A 19,202-nucleotide genomic window follows, 5' to 3' on the forward strand; every position below is an offset into this window, starting at 1 on the left:
TTCATTACAATAAATTTTCATTTCTATGTATTATCTTATAGACAACAGAAAAGTCGAAACCCTCAATAGAGAACCTTTATTTCCCAATCACACCCTCCCGATCCCATCTGAGAGGCGTTGAATTAAAAAATAATAAGATCTTTCGATTTCGGGCGGCCAATGAATGTTATGGGATAAAGATACCTTGTTAACTTCTACCTAAATCATATTTTGCCTACGGCACATCCAACGGAAGGCAGCCATCATGTAAAGGCATGGAGCAACATACATTTATTCGAAAATACTGAGAACGAGGCATTTTTAGGTGATTCTGATCGAATTTGTACTCCATTCTGAAACTAGTTTCCATATTGAATGGTATTCCTCAAAAATTACAAGTTTTGAAAATGAAAAAATAACGAGTAAAATGATAAACTTTTGGATCAGTAAAAATTCTACAGCCTAAACGAGAAAAGAACTGAGAAAGGTATTTGCAGAACATTCCGAGCATTTCACGTATATTATCAGAAAAAAATCTGACACCTGCTTCTGTAAACCACTATTACTTATATCGATTTTCGAAAAACCAAATCAACTAGTCCCATTAAAAAAATTGCAATTTCCGTTGAATCACCTTGCCAAAATTTAGCCAATTCCTTTTGCAATTTATTAATCGCTTGTCTTTAAAAAAAAAAGGAAATTTCATAAAAAGCTCTCATTCAAGTCTGAACAAAAGTCTGATGCTAGATCAGTGCATATGGTTTCGACTGAAAAATAACATATCGTACGATGAAAGAGAACAAATCTGGACTGATAGGCCGTGGTCCAATGGAACCTGAACTACCAAAAGTTTCGCCTGCAGCAGACATCATCAGTGTTATGTGCGTTAACGGCAAAGCTTATATTTTAGTCGTTGCTTATACTTCGGGATATAACCTCCGTCCTCGTAGTCAACGCACATGTCACTGATGATGTTTACGGCAGTAGAAAACGAAACGTTTGGTACTCTAGATTCCATTCGACCACGGATTTTTCACTGCAATATCTTCAAAAAAATTATTAGTTTGTACCTAGTGAAAAATTATTTATTTACTTTCATAGAATTAATTTCTCGAATTCTGTCGATTGACACATGACTAATACTTTATATTGAAAAAAAGTCGTTTTTGTGGACTTTTTGGGTTTTCTGACGTTCCACGTTCTAAAAAAATTAAAATTATAATGGAGAACTTTATACAAATGTATAAAGTGCAACATTTTTAGTTCACCCCGATAAGTAAATACACAGATTTTCACCAAGATAAATGTTATATTCACCAGTAACTTGCCATATTCAATAACTTTATCTTTCCAAAAAAGCGCTGAGAAATTATACAGCTCATAACGATCTCCACGTTTCAAATGCCGAAATCTACTTCTGTCTTCAAAATTTAAAGAAAACTAATAATAATTGCAGTGAAAAAAATTTCATATTGTATATAAAACAAATTTAATAATTCTGGGTAAAATATACAGCTGATTGATCCCAAAATTTACTTGAAATAAATATAGTTTGAAAAGATTAAAAATCATGATTTTATAGCACACGAAACTAAAAAATGAAAAATAAATATAGTTTAAAAAAACTAAAGAACACGCTTTCAAAGAACATCGAACTAAAAAGTTGAAAATATGTATTTTTAAATAAGCTCAAAACCATAACGAAAAAAAAATACTAGTATTATTGTGAAAAAGCGTGGGCGCTTTGTGTCATATTTTTTGTATATCAAGCGCACGTCGTTGCTTTTTTCACTACTAGTATTTTTGTTCGCTATTGTTTTAAGCTTTTTTTTTTATATTTTTAACTTTTCAGTTCGATGTTCTTTGAAAGCGTGTTTTTTAGTTTTTTAAACTATATTCACATGAATTGTCCTTCTAATACCTCAAATGCTGGATATTGGAAACCCAACTTGCCTCTTTCAGACTTTCTGGTCATAAAACAATAAAATAGTGGAAATGGTTGCGAAATAACCCAATCAAATAATTAAAATGATGTGGATGAATCATTTCAAAAACAAATTTTGTAAATAAATATCGTAAATTTGTAAATCTAATTCAGAATTTACGATCAATATGCTTTTGCAAACCATTAAGATAGATTAAGATAATCTTGTAAACAAACAGGTATAATGAAAACCTGGGGAAAACAATCCACTTGAAATGAAAATGCCTCAGGAAAAATAACTGTACGTGAAGTATAAATTTTCCCGCTTGACTCATAAAGTCGTCGTCAAAGTATTCAATGACAATGAATGCACAATAACAATGTCGTTTTTATGTGTATGTTCATAACGATTAAAGTAGGCTATATCGATATGAATACATTTTGTCATATTACGTAAGAGAATATATAAAATTTTTCAGCGAACACTATCAAGGATGAAAAGTACAAAAATAACCTCTCTCATGAATTATTCACAGGATTTCCCAGTGAAAACTTCCCACACTGACCTATATTTGAAGTTCCTCAGAAAGGAATACAGTTAAACGACATCAGGAGTTCCCCTCTTAACCCCCATAGCTCCCTTTTCCACTTTGTTAAGTGGCGACATAATATATGTGCCACAATTGTTGCATATTTCTGTTTAAATAGTGATTCATAATATATTAGATAAAACAGCAAGTATTCCTCTGTATAGGGAATTATTATAATTGATGAGGTTAGTAAAAAAATAGACGAAATGAGTAATATGATATAAATTGATTGAAATGAATTATGGGAATAAAAATGTATAACAAATTACCACGAGCCCTGAGAAATACTAACAACTTATCTCAATTTAAAAAAGGCTTAGAGATAATTCTTGCGAATAAAGTTTTTCAACAATATTTCAGAGGTTTGAGGAGTCTGTTTTTTCGTTACGTTTTGGCAACGCGTTTTAAATGTATACTCATTTCCACATGTTATGCAAAGATTTTTGTTTATTTTTTCAACTGTACCATACACATATGTATTTTATCTTCAGTAAGTATTATTATGTTTGTCGAAAGATTTTTCAAATTTGCAAATCTGCCAACATAATATATCTATCAATTATCTTTATATGAACTAATTTTACGATTTCACAATTTTTCAGCTCTACAGTATGGAATATGAAAAAAAATCATAAGATATCCAGCTTCCATGAAGCCTTTCATAATCCAAATCATTGTTGCAAACGTGCAAACGAGCAATACTTTTTTTATTCCTTTTTCTTCCATCAAAATATTTAGAAAGCATTCCTAGTGATTCAAGCAATTAATAATTTTTTTTCAAATAGTGTCAAATACTTTATTTTTGAAAAATATACCTAGTTCTTCAAATGATAATTTTCAGCGATAAAATCTAAATTCAATATTCAAGTCCGAACATAATGAGTTTTCTTTCATTGCGTCATTTTCCAAAGAAGAAACCGGTTTCAGAATACTTTGATATATTATATAAACACTGTCATACATATGAGTTCAATGATATGCAACGAATTATATGCATATATAGAAACTAGATTTTGCCAGTCATCAATATATTTGTTTGTTTACATCTATGAAAAAGTGATTGAAATATAGTGTTCTTCCAGAGATAAAAAACTAACCATCATTATCCATTATAATCATTTGAATTTACATAATCAAATCGTACTCAATCATCAAAATTTATCTTTGGTATATTAGTCCAACTGCTTGAAATAAATAATATTTTAAAAGTTCTTGATTTCTCATTCACCGATATTAAATAATATGTACTTGGATAACTACCAGTCGTTATTCTTATAGAAAATTTTTAGCTGACATATATAGAAAATTTTCGAACAGTCTCTAAGCATTCTGGTATGCCGATAAAGTATTTGTGATATTACATGGTAATTCAAAGCATATCATTCCATTTGATATAAAAATTATTCTGAGAGGTGGTTACTGTATGTAACCCCGAAAATTTTCAAAAAATTAATATTTTGAAAATTCTGTCCTCAATTTCTTCATAATTTGAAACCTCAATTTTTGTTGAATATCCATAAATAGGATCCAGAACAAACTTATACACTAAGATATTCAAATAGTTAACAGAAATATATTTCCTAAATTTTATTTTGTTTATAATTGTTTAGTTTCACATTCGACACCTCAAAAGAACTCTCCATACTAAATCAGTGGAATATTTTCCTATATTCACTATCAACTGAAACTTTCCAATTATGGAATAAAATAAAATAATTAAAATAAATTCCAACCCCAAAGACGAAAAACATAATATAAAAAGATTTATGTGAAGCTTGATAGCGAATATTTTATTCACAAATTAATCTGAATGTATTGTTTCTACACTGAAAACTGAAGTAAGAAAAAATATGTATTTCCAAAGCTAAGAAAAAAAATTCTATTTATGTTAGTGGTTTGAATGAATTCTTCGTGCATCAGTTTCCACTGAGACAAATGAAGACCTGGTCTGAATTCATAACGAAAGTAAAATCATTTTTGATGTATTTATTATCCAGGATAATAAATACATGTATATGTATAGTAAATATTTTCATTCTCCCTATTAATTTACAATTTACTGTTGATTGAAATTTATGAAAAATAATTGTTAAGATGCAAACTGCAAAAAAACATTTTTTTGTTGATTCATTATAATAAAATGTTCAGTTTTAGAATGTAATTTCAAAATTTTCAAAATTAGTTATTAATTTGCATGTGCTTTATAGGAACTTTCATATCTGAAATTCTGATTTCCTTGCGAACAAAGGATTCAGATAGCTTTGCAGTTCAGTGAAACTGAATTTTTTTCTCTGAACAATTTTTTTTTCGAAACTTATCACTTCAAAGAAACCATAAATTGATTCAAGTGACATGATGAAATTTCAAAATATAAAATTTAAATCAAATTCTAAAGATAAGAAACTATTTTTTTTGAATTGAAGAAAGTTTGATTCAGTTTACATCAGAGTATATTTCTGGATTTTGAATTTATTTCTAGCAGTTTTTGTAAATTATCAATTAGTTGTTTTTATTGCGAAAAATTTAGGTAGGCAAAACGTCCAAAAAAATCACATATTTTTTGACGAGACACTCTGTATGATGTTTTTCACCTTCATACCCCCTCCAGACAAAATACAAATCCACCACAACCGCTCACAAACGAGTCATAACACTATTTTTCACACGCCGCATAAACCGCAACCCGAAAATAAAAGTGAAAAAAAAGTAAAAAAAAACGGCCTTGTCTTGGCCATCAAAAACCAGACCCTCGCTCGAAACAAAGAACACCACCTACCTGTGTCATGAGCCTGTCGGCGCCGGTCCCTTCCTCATCCTTGAAGATGATATCCTCGTTGTAGTTCAAAACGAGGTCCTGGAACCTGCTGTCGTTCCTGTCGATCCTGCCCTCTGTGAGCCCGCTCGCGGTAAGGGTGTTTTCTGGAACGTTCGGGACGTGCTGCTTAAACACCAACGGGGTGAGTTTCCTCGACGCCCGTCGTCTGCCCGCGCCGCGTCCAGGGCCACAGGCGTCGCCGAGGGCCACCAGAAGGGTTGCAAAGACGCACCACCTCATGTTCTGTACGCGGTACGCATACCTCACTTGCCGCACTCGATCACTTCCAGTACTTGCATCATTTACCTTGCGCTAGGTATTTGCACTTGTCATAGCTGGACCTCCGACGTCTAAAACCCCACTCTGGTGGGTCCCAGGCCATCTTCTGCTCGGCCAGAGCCCATTGGCCGGGGGGAGGAGTCCACCTGTGGAGGCAGATGAACCTGCATCTCGCAAATCAACAACTATCACTCGACTTTGACCGAAACTACAGGTGGGCCATGGGTCGACGACGATTTCTTCACTCTACAAATTGGAATTATGATAAGGCCGCTTGATGGCTTTGAGAAACCCACTGAAGTGATGCGATTTCGGGAGTGAAGAAAGCTCGAAGATCGGAGGACTAGTCTTTTGTTCCCGAATGACCGAGGACGCCACCTCGAATAACGCTGATTCTTTGAATTGTGCTTATTTATGATGTTAGTACTAATGACTAGGTAAATGTTTACACTATTAGAAATCGCATCTCGCAATTTGTACGAAGCTAAACAATGTATTAATAACCAAAGTTATCTTGATCGGGAGCGAATATAAAACTGCGTCTGAGCATTTATCTCTTCATAAATCTGTCAAATATACTTGAATATTTCCAGTGACGGCTTGGGCATTGGAGAACAGGGGAAGCTAAAGTCATAAAGACTATATACACACAAAATTGGTCGAGGCCTTCCCAGAGTTTTAATAATGTAAAATTTATTATCATAAGATAAAGACTTAAAATTATTTGTCAGCAACTAATCGACTATATCGTCAGATTTTTCAATTTCGTCCAACTTATCCATAATAAATGGAAAAATGAAAACCTGAAAACATCTTGAAATTGAAAGAAACACTTCAAAAACACATTAAAAATATTACCAAAAAGCACTGCTATAATACAATACTGCCTGTTTTATACACAAATAACAAATATTATCAAGAAACACTAAAACGATTTATCGAAATATTTTTCAGTCCCGGTCCGTCACGGCATCCCGTCCGAATAATTAAATCAAAAACAAACGTAGTCATACACTAACGAAGACCAACTGGAGGCTAGCCTCCTCTAACGCTATAATTTCTGCAACTAAAATTAGAAATCAGGACGTATGTCGCTGGCTGTATCGGTCTCGCGGGATTGTGTTTTTCAAAGCGGTCGGAGGCTTGGCTCCCTTGCAACGTATCAACGTATGACATTTATTATTTCGGGTTGATGATTTCTTCGTTATTCGTTCGTGGACGGTGCGTTTGAGGTTTGTTGATGCAGGATACAGTGTGGTACGTACTACGTAGTGAGTGATAGTGTTTTTTCTGGCATATTAGGTATTTATATTAAAAATTAACGGTAAAGTAATGATACCCAAGCATTTTTAGAAAAAAATAATCATAATTATTTGTCAATATCTCTCAATTTATTGCGATGAATAGCCTCAAATTTTATGGGGAGGCTAAGTCTCCCTTGCCTCCTCTGACGAGCCGCCGCTGAATATTTCATACTTCCATTCATGATTATATTGAAAGTTATTATCACTTTATTGTTATTATTCGAAGCAATAATATCGCCTTCATCCTTCATTTTCAATAAAACTGAACCGCGGCCTCAGATATGAAAATTGTCAGTTTTTGTTTTTCATTCTGTATGTTCATTTGATAAAGTTTTTTTGAAAAATGTATTAGAAATGAAAAAAATCTATTTTTGTTTTGTTCGAAATTCGAATCAACTAATATTCAGAAACAAATAATTTGTTTACGTTTGTGAGAATGTGATTGACACATTTGACTTTGTAGATCACTAAATGGTACTGCTACAGAAACTCAACCATTATGTTATCAACAATAATCGTTTGATTTGGTTAAAGATTTCAAATCGAAATCAGTTCCTAATCACCAGTTACAAATCGCCAACGTTAGATTCATAATAGGAATACCCCAAGGTTCGGTTTTAGGGCCGTTACAATTTCTGAAATTTCAGATGGAACATGAGTCGGCAATATTTTCTGTACTCTACAAATGGTAGCTTTCTGCTGAGAAACCCAGTAAAGTAATGCAATTTCGTGAGTGAAAAACACTGCTTCTGCTCGCGAGCTAGTGTTTTGTTTCGAATGTCTAGCGCAACTAATAAACTACCTCTATTTTTTCAACTAGAACTAGAGGAATAACGCTGATGTTCGAATTAATTTATAGTTAATACTAGTGACTAGGTTATATTAGTTTATACAGACCAGTTCAGTTACGTTGAATATTTAAACAGAACTGTCCCAAGGTTCGATTTTAGGATCTTTAGAATTTTGAGGTCAGCGATAGACGACGATTTTTCACTCCAGAATTGGAATTATGCTGAGGCTACTTCAACTGAAACTCTTGATCAACTGAAACTCTTGATACGTCAAGAAGAATACTTCGACTACGCTACTGAAGATGACTGCCGCAATTGCAGATGAAACGTTTGGAGATTCTAACCAAAGAAAACCACGGCAAAACCCGGAAACCAACCAAAATACAGTGTCATTCCCAAAGTATGCACCATTTGAGAAACTTATTTATTAAGGGTTTTTCGACAAAATGTTTCTCCTGATAAAAGTTTGTGCATCACCTACAACTAAACATGCACCAACAAAATATAGTAAAATACACGTAATATACGAGGAGCCTTCAAATATTTGATTTCGAGACAAAAGTAATGAACTCTTATCTTGAAAAATCTCAGAAAATGTTGTTTTAAAACGTTGTTCAGCATTAAAAAGTACATCTAGATTTGAAGTAATGGCCATCCAACCGGAATTTTATTTTTTTTACCTTTTTTTTTAAATGAGGACTACGAAAAAAAATTTGCTAAAACGATGAGTAGACAACATCCTGTATACGACGGTTTATTTTAAAAGCATGTAATATTACGAATCACGCAACTATAATGTTACACATGGTCAATTTTTTTGAAGAGTAAAATAGTTTTCTTAGTTTTTGGTGCAGAGTTATTTTTATTTTTTGTTAACACCGAAAATTACTCAAAATTATACTGTATTGTAACCCGAACCTAATATTCAATATTATCAAATCACAAAATAAAATAGGTATTTAGGAACAAACTCATTAATTTTCCAAAATTCTCCAAAATAATCTCCAGATAATCAATAAGTTTGTTCCAAAATACCTATTTTATTTTAATTTTTTGTGATTTGGTATTATTCAATATTAAGTTATTGTTACAATACTGTATAATTTTGAGTAATTTTCGGCGTTAACAAAAAATAAAAATAACTGCACCAGAAACTTTGAAAATTATTTTACTCTTCAAAAAAATTAACCGTGGTTAACACCATAGTTGTGTAATTTGTAATATTGCAGGCTTTTAAAATAAACCGTCGTATACAGGATGTTGTCTATTCATCGTTTTAGCAAAAATTTGTTTCGTAGTCGCTTCGCTTAGATAGCCATGACTTCAAATCTAGATGTATTTTTCAATGCTGAACAATTTTCTCAAATAGCATTTTCTGAGATTTTTCAAGATATAAGTATTTTACTCCTGTCTCAAAATCAAATATTTGAAGGCTCCTCGTATATTAGGTGTGTTTTACTATATTTTGTTGGTGCATGTTTAGTTTTGGGGGATGCACAAACTTTTGTCAAAAGTAACATTTTGTCGAAAAACCCTTAATAAATAAGTTTCCCAAAGGGTGCATACTTTAGGGATCACACTGTATATGTTTTTAAGTTGAAGGTGACTATGATACATTTACAGGAAAGACTGAGTTGTTTTTTATCTAATGATTCACCATTTTTGTGAATTGGGCAATTGCGGCCTTGACGTTAACGAAAACATTGTTCCACAGAAGTTTCGCACAAGCCTACATGAAATGGTGAATGCGCCAGATGTGGAAAACGAAAGCAAAAGTGATCTATAAAAAACAATACTATTAATATATAGTGTTATGAATTTTATCTTTATGGAATTGGGTAAAAGCCTTGATTAATAAAGCGCAACTTGTTTACAAAAAACGTACAAACGTAACAATATAATTTCATCGAAAAACAAATGTTTAATCGTTCTATTACTATGGTACTAATTACTAATACTATTACTGATTACTGTTGATGCAGATATTAGTGAGTTGAAAAATTTTGCAAATCATGATTCTGAATTTTCTAACACACTTAAAAGAGTAATTGAACAATTACATAAGTGTAAATTGATTGAATCATTCATGATCGTCCGGTCTAAATGACTTTGCAGTTTTAATATCAATATACCATAGATTGTGGGTGATAATTAGTGACAACAAATGAAGCGCTGAAGGTCAAAAGATATTCAAAGTGAGGTAATGTTAGTTGAGGTGACAAATAACTGATTTTGATGAGTCTACTTCAATCGTTAACAATTCAGTGAATACTTATTCAATTCAATAATAATAAGCACCAGTTGGATCAGTGCACTTGACAACATAACACAAGTCGATTAATTCCGTCAGCATGAAAGTTAAGTGTTCGGGATTCGATGAAGTCGACGATGGCCGTTTTTTGACTCTTCCTGATTGGCAAAAGTTCTACCGATGAGGAAATTATCGAAGTGATTCAACGTGGCATATCTTCCATTTTATTCTGAATAAACAAATATTAAATTTTATTTGAAAAATTACCCTAGTTTATTCAGATTGATAATTCAATTAATCAATGTTTTGTAAGGTGATTTCTGTTTAATTTTTCACACTTGCGTTTGTGGAATTTTTTTAACAATTCAAAATATCTCAACAGATAAATAAGAACGATGATATCTCCCCTTACGCCATCTATAAGATAGACAGAAAATCCTCGAGTATCAAAGATCAACGAGGCTCCCTCTTTTATCTTCGATATTTGAAAGGTGAGTTTTCTGTCGAACTCATAAATGGCCTCTTCGTAAGGGAAGTTGCCATCGACCTCATTTACTTAGGCTTCAACTGGAAGGACAATCGAGCCTAGCAACACTGATGAGACTTATGACTTATGGCGAAAAAGCGCCATCTGGTGTTGAATCATGAATGCGATGTGTTTGGACTCTAGTTTACAACATCTCTGTAGATATGCTTAACATAAAATTCGGCTTTGTAAAAATATTTCATTATTGTAAAGAACGAAACAAAATGTGAAAGTCTCCTCTGAGAAGAAATTAGAGATATCGTGACTTTTTTCCATAGATTTAAAAAAAATGGAATTATGATTGAGCATTTTATAGATATATAGAAAGGAAAGGTTCTGGTTGGCAACAAAAATTTATTGAGTGAATATTTTTCTCTGATAACGATTTTCAAGTGGATGCAGTAATTAATTCTCCATTAAAATTTTTATTACCATTTTTTCAACAAAATAATCTGAAATATACAAACCAAAAAAGGTTCCTTTTTTCTTTTGCATTTCAGAAATTTACTCTGCAAAACAAGCACCGAATTACTGGAATTCTACGAATTTCAAACAAACATATTATTATAACCTTCAGCTGTTCTCAAAAACAATAACTTTCGGTACGCGTAGTTTTAACAGATTTACTTACGTAAAGAATTTTCTAGTAAACCACTGATAAATTATTATTTTTAAAAGTTTCAGTTGAAAATAATTCAGTGCGTGGTTTGTCATAAATACGTATACCTATATCCAGAAGTACACAATTTTACAGTCCGGTAAATTTGAAAGAAATTAGTATTTCATGATCATGATCCTTGTGATCCTTCAATCTTAGGCATTTCAGTTTCCTTTGAAGGCGTAGGTTGCGGAAAACTGACCTTCAAGCACCTAGAATTCTTTCTCAAATGAATTGTATTCGGGGTTGCACAATTTTATAGTCCGGTGAATTTTGAAAAAAATTGTATTCCATGATCATGATCCTGGAGATCCTTCAGTCTAAACCATTTCAGTTTCCTTCAAAGGCGTAGGTTGCGGCAAACTAAGCTCCATACACCTAGAATCCTTTCTCGGTTGTGTTTATTGTTTGTACATAGTAACGTTACCTTGAGTTTTTTTTTGCTGAGATGTTTGCCTTGAACCAATATCAGATATCGTATTTTTTGGTTTCTAATTTACAGGGGGTTTGACTGATGGTGATGCCAGATTCTGTCACATTTTCCTTCTTGAAGAACCCTAATATCTGGAGTTTCTTATAATTAAATTCTATTTTATGACTGTCACTTTGAGTACTGTTACGTTTTTTCCGTAGGTTCAACAAAAATGGACCACACTGTACAACTGAACTCAACTTTATTTCACTTCTGCAATGATAATACAACACAAAAACTGTAACTGAACGTCGAACTAATGATCTAATGTATCTTTGGAAGTTTGTGGAACAATTCTCGAAATAACGGGGGGTTCCAGAAATTTCGATGGTAAACACCAGTGAGGCTGAGCGTGACCTTTGTTAAGTCGCAGTCGATCGGCGAACACCAGCGCCGGCCGGTGTTATTTTTTCCATGAGATAATTAACAATACATCAAACTTTTTGTTTTCTGAGAAGTTGTACATTGACAGCTGATACTAGGGCAACCAGATGGAACTGGAAAAAACAAGTGTAAAATCAAAATATTGGATTTTTCATCTTCTCCAACAGATCGTTAAAAAAGCAGTATGAAACGTTTTTTGGGTTCATAACCTTTCACAAACAAACACAAACAAAGTTAAGTCAACAGCTTTTCACTCTATATTTCATTAAAACTCAACAGATTGTCTTTTGATTGTGTTTTGTTCATTTTTCAGATTATGGGAGATAATGAACCCAAAAAACAAAAATACCGACTAATCTACAAAAAAGTCTCCCAGTGGAGCAATTAAAGGCACCACTAAGCAACGAAACAGACTGTTCAGCAACGAAACAGACTGTTCAGCAACGAAAAACACGGCTCAGCAATGAAACAGACGATTCATCACCAAAAGAGATGGCTCAGCAATGAACCTTCACCTCGAAGGCAATCTGAACCGATGTTGATATCCACGTCGCACAAAAATTGGAGGAATTTGAAAGAGAAAATAACAAAATATAGTTTTCGATTCTGAGATTCAGATTTTGGGTTCCGAAATGTGAGTGTCTATGAAATCTTAGATTTTTATAAGGCAAAATCAACAATTTACTGATAAACAAAATTTTGAATATCCACCATTTTATAATTTACGCTGTCTGTTCTCAATTTCTACTCTGTCCCCTTAGAAGTAGACTACCTTAGATATAATACACTTGTGTCAGCGTTTTTTCCATTTCTCGAAGTAGTTCTGCTGTCTTTGCATGGGTATCTTCAATTTTGGGAAGAGGAAAAAGTCGCAGGGGGGCAAATCTGGTGAATACGGTGGCTGGGGCATGATTACGATATTGTTTTTGGACCAATGAGCAAATGCATTGTCGTGATGCAAAAGACATGAATTGTTTTTTCACAATATCAGACGTTTACTTTGTATTGCTTCTCGCAGACTCTTGTCGACCGTACGATCATATGGCAAGATATATTGAGGCACTATGCCTTGGTTGCCGAAGAAAACAATGGGCCAAATGTCGGCATTTAATAGAACTTAGCATGCTCTTCTTGGTCTTGATCTTCTTATTTATACGACCGGTCGTAAAATGAAAAAAATCCAGTGGTATTTAGACAAAAGTATTTTTATTCATTTCATTTAAGTGATCATGAATTACCATAAAGTAAACAAGTCATCAATCACACATAATAATTTTAATTATACTCCAGAAGAAGTCCACAGGTTGAGAAATGCAATTTTGAGAAGAGTTTTTTTAGCCCCTCCAGTTATTCAAATAATTTCATGTAGTTCAAATTAAGCGTTTGTCCTTTTAGATTTCAGAATCTGGACTACTCGATAGGACTCATTCAATTTGATCGTACCATTCATTGGCGATACTGCTCAATATGACCCGTAGAGGTGTTGATAATATTTCATATATAAAAGAAATATTTACCGAAAAATAATGTAATCTCCTATTTTTACCGCAAGCCCAATCATAACTTTCTGATGCTAAATAACTCGTTCTGAAAGTAAAAGTAAACACAGAAGGAGTAACGAGTGATGCAATGAACAATTTATTTTAACAGTCAGACTGGAATATCCTCGTTTATTTGTTTTGAAATATGGAATTTGGCGTGAAATATCAAAAGCGTTTGGAGTTTTGTTTTACTCCTCTTATTGGAATCGTTTATTGACCTCTGCCTAGGAGATATGTGAAACTACGGGGTGTTTCAGTTTGTCTAGCCTTCAAATTAATATTTCCACAACATAATGAAAAATTATTTGAATTTACGCAGTAACTTATCAGGGCAAACTGAAAAGTTTGCCCCTCCTACACCTGTATGAAGTTCTGCATTACAATTTTCAAATTTTTCAGATTGTGAAAGAAAAAAATTCCTAAAAAAGGTCGATGAAAAACTGATTTTCCTCCACAAAAAATTATTTTCGTTCAGAATAATGAATTTTGATTGAAAAAAATTATCGATTTAGGACTTGACTTCCAACTGCCGTGTATGATTTTATTATTATTGGATGGAGTGTATAGAGTGGACCAATATGAACATTTTTAAAGGAAAAGTCTTGTTTTGAAACTAGATAGATGAAAACTGATGGCTGTATTTGAGGGCCTGAATTTATGACAAACTTAATGGTGACAACCACGTACCAATATCTATAATCGTTTCTGAGTTACAGCAGGTTTTTTGAAAATGTACATTTTCGAAAAGTTGATGAAACTGTTTTCAAAAATTTTTTGTTTCTATGGAAACATTTCCTAAGCACTTTTTTACGTAGAATTCCACGATGTAAGAAACTCATTTTTTCAAATGAGATATCAATAGCCCAAGCAGGGATTTCAGGATTTACTAAAGCGCGGCAGATTAATATACAGGGGGATACCTTATACACGGTTAAGTACCTCCACCAAATATAAGCCTTATATATAAGGCCGCCCGTGAAGGATAAAGGATCAGAATAGTAAAAAAAATGATCATCAGAAATTCTGGAACGCGTCAGATTGAGGTAGGGTGAGTTAATTACATGCTAAAAGTGTATATTTTAGTAATCTGAAAATTTGAGAGTGACGTAAAGAAAGGAGACGGCAGCAAAGTTGTAAAAAAATAATGTCATTTCAACATTCTGGAGCGTACTTATTTTTTTTTTATTTTGAAGGAAATAATTCAAGGATAACGAAAAATATATAATCTGGCGATTTCCGCAACCCGAAATAACAAAAATTCGTCGACAAAGTTTAATGTGTGCAGCTGTGTGACACCTGTATTTCCCTCTCCGCGTTTCTATTCTTCTTTCACTTTTTCTCTATCTATTACTCTCTCACTCCGTCCCCACTCTGAATTCTGTTACCATGACGCCATCACAGCTGATCACAGAGACTCGTTCGTGATGAAGATGAAAATGATGATTAATTAATCAATTGATTACAAAAAATTTAATTTTTTGAGTATTTTCTTAATTATTTTCTTATAAATACAAGTATTCTATTTAAGAAACATACACTGATTTATTTGCTTGCTATTTCCTGAGCTTTTCAATTGATCAAGTTCAATGATTTGAAAAAATTGAAAAACTGTTTTTTTTGTCAGATTAGACGAATCCCTCTAGATAATCGTCAGATTATGAGACAGCACGTACAGAACATAAAGATGAACCATATATATTTCAATCTGACGCGCTTGAGTTTTTCAAAGTGGCGAATTTTTTTGCATCTTATAATAATGGCTGTAAGTTTGCGTCAGATCAAAATCGTCAGATTATTGAATGAGAGCTTTTTTTTGGTGCACTTGACACCCTCTCAGAAAATCTGACGCGCTCGAATAATTTTATTTCTTTTCACTTCAAACCCTTACGTACAACCACCCGCATCATGCAAACGACCAGATTAACATACGAACATTATTAAAAATACGTAGGACATTGATGCTGTCAATATCTTACGCGCTCGAGTATGTCCAAGCAACAGTAATTTTTTACATATTTAAAAATCTATAGCCGCTTCCCCCACCGATGAAAAGGTATATATTATATAACATTTTTTCCTTCTTATCATCTATTGCAACCTAATATGTCTCTATGACGCTTGAGTAAATTCCCATTTCGCATCGTGGGCTCCCCTACTATAGAGTCATCTTTGAAATACAGAGCTTTTAGGTTTTTTCATGTAGACTTTGAAACGCACACTTTGATCAAGCAGGTTCTGGAAGAGGCGGCGATAAAACAGAATACAAATCTTCACTAGTAACTGTCAAATTATTTTGATTTAAGCAGTAAAGACGCTCTTCAATTAGTGGGTTTTGTTCAATTTTCAAATACATTCGCAATGAAGTATGAGAATTATAATAAATGGGATGTGATGCAAATCATCTAAAGAAACTATTTGTTCAGGCCAGTCTTCGTCATATTAGCCAGGGGAGTAGTTGTTTTCTGGTAGGTGTCATTCCATTAACCTACAGATTGCCCGAACAAATTCTTCCTTTAGATGATTTGATTTATAGCCAGTCTTCAAATATCCTCACTGACTATATGTGGGATATGATAGTCTGTTTTATACAAACCAGGGAAAAATCAGAAGCGGCGGACAATTTGCATCACGAGATGTATCCAGAGATAAGACAACCATTTAGAGATATTTTCGCCTGATAGCGACACTACCTAATTGATGGTGATTAATTTGAAAAGAGAAGGCCAAAATTATATGAATCAAATAGGGAATCTCAAAACGTCAACCCAAAATTTGAAAATATCAACGGGCCTACCAAGAACTAACGTTAGGAGAATTTTGAAAAAACACAAATTCAAACACAAGGTCAGAACTCAGACCAGGAGATTTTGAACGCCGCATGGTTTTTTTCCAGTTGTTCCTGGAAAGTTGTAACCAAGTGCGTAATTTTTCATTAAATTGTGTTTGAACAGACGAATCTTATGTGAGCAGACATGGCATTTTCAAGCGCTTCAATTCTTATACTTGGGCACAACAAAATCCTCATTCTATTACGGAGCAGAGAAGTCGAGGAAGAATTGGATTTAGTATGTGGGCGGGTATCCTCAGGTGTAGAATTATCGGTCTTCATTTATAATAGCACTCTCACATCTCAGAGGTATTTAGAAATTGCAAGGCAAAATAATGAACCCCTTGTTAATGAATTGCCACTGATGGAGCTCAGAAAAATATATTTTCGACAAGATGGGGCATCGCCCCACAAAACTGCAATTATCACCAATTTTTTGGCTGCCGATTTTGGTAATAATTGGATAGCCAATCAAGGACCCAACCGTTGGCCGGCCAGGTCACCGGACCTAACGGCTATGGACTTTTACCTATGGGAAAGGTTGAAAGATGTAACGAAACCACTCTCTTTTCTTAGCACGTCGTTCGTATTTACGGGAATTATTTGTGGTGATATAATTGTTGCCATTGCGCCATCGTTGTTTTGCATTCAATATTTTATTTTGTGCTACCACTAATAAGCAATAGGCAATTTGCATTCAGTCCGTAGTACTGTTGGCTGCATACCCAAATGGCCAGTTTTGGCAAAGAAATTACGTTTGACGTGGATCCGGAGCATTCCACTGGAAGGACACTACCCTTTTTTTGTAATACCACAGTATTTTGTATACAGTAATTTCATAAAGGCTGATTTGTGGTTTGAATTTTCCTACGCGCAGACCCACGCGTCGATGTCTTAGGTCTGCGCAAACGACGAGTTTAAGACAGGCATGCAATCAAAGCGTTTAAACACTGCTCAACATAACAAATATTCATATAAACTGCTCAAAAAAATACAGTCGATGAAAACCATGTTGGGCACCTAAGAAAATTGTACAAATGATAATTTTGCATTTGTGTAATATTCAAGTAACCCAGATCATTTCGACAATGATGAACTATGTTTCAAGTAGATTTTAAAAATTCATGGGATCGGATGTGACAAAATATACTTTAATTTTTTAAGAAAAAAGACAAGATGAAGAACGAGTTTTGTTATTCATGAACCATGGTACTGTGCAAGACCTCTCTAGGAGGAATAACGAGTCCCTGTGTGTATACAACCGTGATAGCATGGTCTGCACTGATGAGGAACACTTCAAAACGGTTCGCTGTTGGTTCCTTGTTCGAATCAGGCGAAGTCCCACTATTTGTCCTAGAGAGCTCTTGCAAAGTTGTTTCTTCAAAGTGAGAATCTTTGCAATTATGTCTGAGGCGACTTGGATTCCGAAAGGTTAACAGTCGTAAGGTATTTTTGATTGTCAAATTTACATTATATAAGAAGTTGCTGACTAATAGGACATGTTTCATTTAGAATAACTGTTTTTAATCTACGCAGCAACTTTTCGGGGTTGATTAGACATCTAGACTTGTATAGATTCGAATATCAACATTTGTCAATATATGTCGAGTTATTAGCTAAAGAAGTAGTTGTTTTCTGTCGGAAAACATATATAATGGTATAGTTAAAATGCATTTGGACTTGTCAGTGATTTTATTATCAATTTTTACTTGGATAAAAGCTGGAAGCAGCAAAACAACCTATTATCTTACAGTGTAAATAATTCATAACTTCCGACTCCGAAAACTCTCACATACATTTATAGTTAGTACATACATACAAAAAAATTATTTTTGTATGATTGAACACTACATACTTAATTACTTTTTTACTTCTTCAAGTCCTGAATAGTAACTACATAATTCAGAAAGAATAGGCTCTACAGATTCCTTAATCTTGAGTGATGAATTCGATTAGGAATATTTTTAATAATTGGTCCTTAATATAATCGAATCGGCAAACTCGTCCGCCATCTTAAATTCTCCAATCAATAAATGAATATGCTATATTTGGCCCCAAAAATCACTACAAAGAAATTTCGCATGGATTCGTACCATGGTTCATGAATAACAAAACACGTTCTTTATCTTGTCTTTTTTCTTGTTGAAATGAAAATATATTTTGTCACATTCGAATATGAACATCTGCCGATTCCATGAATTTTTAAAATCTACTTGAAACTTAGTTCATCATTGCCCAAATGATCTGGGTTACTTCAATATTACACAAATGCAAAATTATCATTTGTACAATTTTCTCAGGTGCCCAACATGGTTTTCATAGACTGTTTTTTTTTTGAGCAGTTTATATGAATAGTTGTTATGTTGAGCAGTGTATACACGCTTTGGTTGAGATTGTAGTAGGGAGAAATGTCATTAGTGTCAAATACGTCATCATTATAAAAAATGAAACTCCTGGACACCGACATCAAAGGAACCGACGCTGAGTGAAACTACTGTATACAGAAATACTGTGGTAATACCGTTTGTTTTATCCGATATAAAACTCAGGTTGGCAGTGAGAAACAAATCGTTGCCATTGACACTTTTCCAATTATTACATTTTGTAACAGCTAAAGTTATTTTGAATGTCTTTGGGAATAATCCAGAAATATAAGATAACTTATATTTCCTACGGTGTGCCTGCATTTATATAGCTAGGTTTGAATTAGCTGGTACAGGGGAATGTAACTTTATTTCCAAAATATATTTCTGGATATTAACACTTATATAGTTTAGCTCTGTCAAACTCTCGTACTCTCGTTGGTATCATATCTGATGATACGTTTGACCACTCAAATAAATTGGCTTCTCTCACTCCTA

The 19,202-nt window shown here is 33.5% G+C and overlaps 1 protein-coding gene across 1 annotated transcript in view; it reads right to left on the minus strand.

The window, feature by feature from the left end:
- Positions 1 to 19,202, minus strand: part of hh (hedgehog signaling protein) — a 172,224-nt gene that overhangs the window by 139,326 nt on the left and 13,696 nt on the right. Inside the window, exon 2 of the mRNA XM_074182967.1 lies at positions 5,270 to 5,833. Within this exon, the coding sequence (XP_074039068.1) occupies positions 5,270 to 5,548 (279 nt within the window). The 5' untranslated portion in view covers positions 5,549 to 5,833. The remainder of the gene's footprint in view (positions 1 to 5,269; positions 5,834 to 19,202) is intronic.

Source organism: Leptinotarsa decemlineata, unplaced genomic scaffold (genome assembly GCF_025532065.1).
Source record: "Leptinotarsa decemlineata unplaced genomic scaffold, Ldec_3_MD MMD2_tig00026330_RagTag_RagTag, whole genome shotgun sequence".
Classification (NCBI taxonomy): Eukaryota; Metazoa; Arthropoda; class Insecta; order Coleoptera; family Chrysomelidae; genus Leptinotarsa; species Leptinotarsa decemlineata.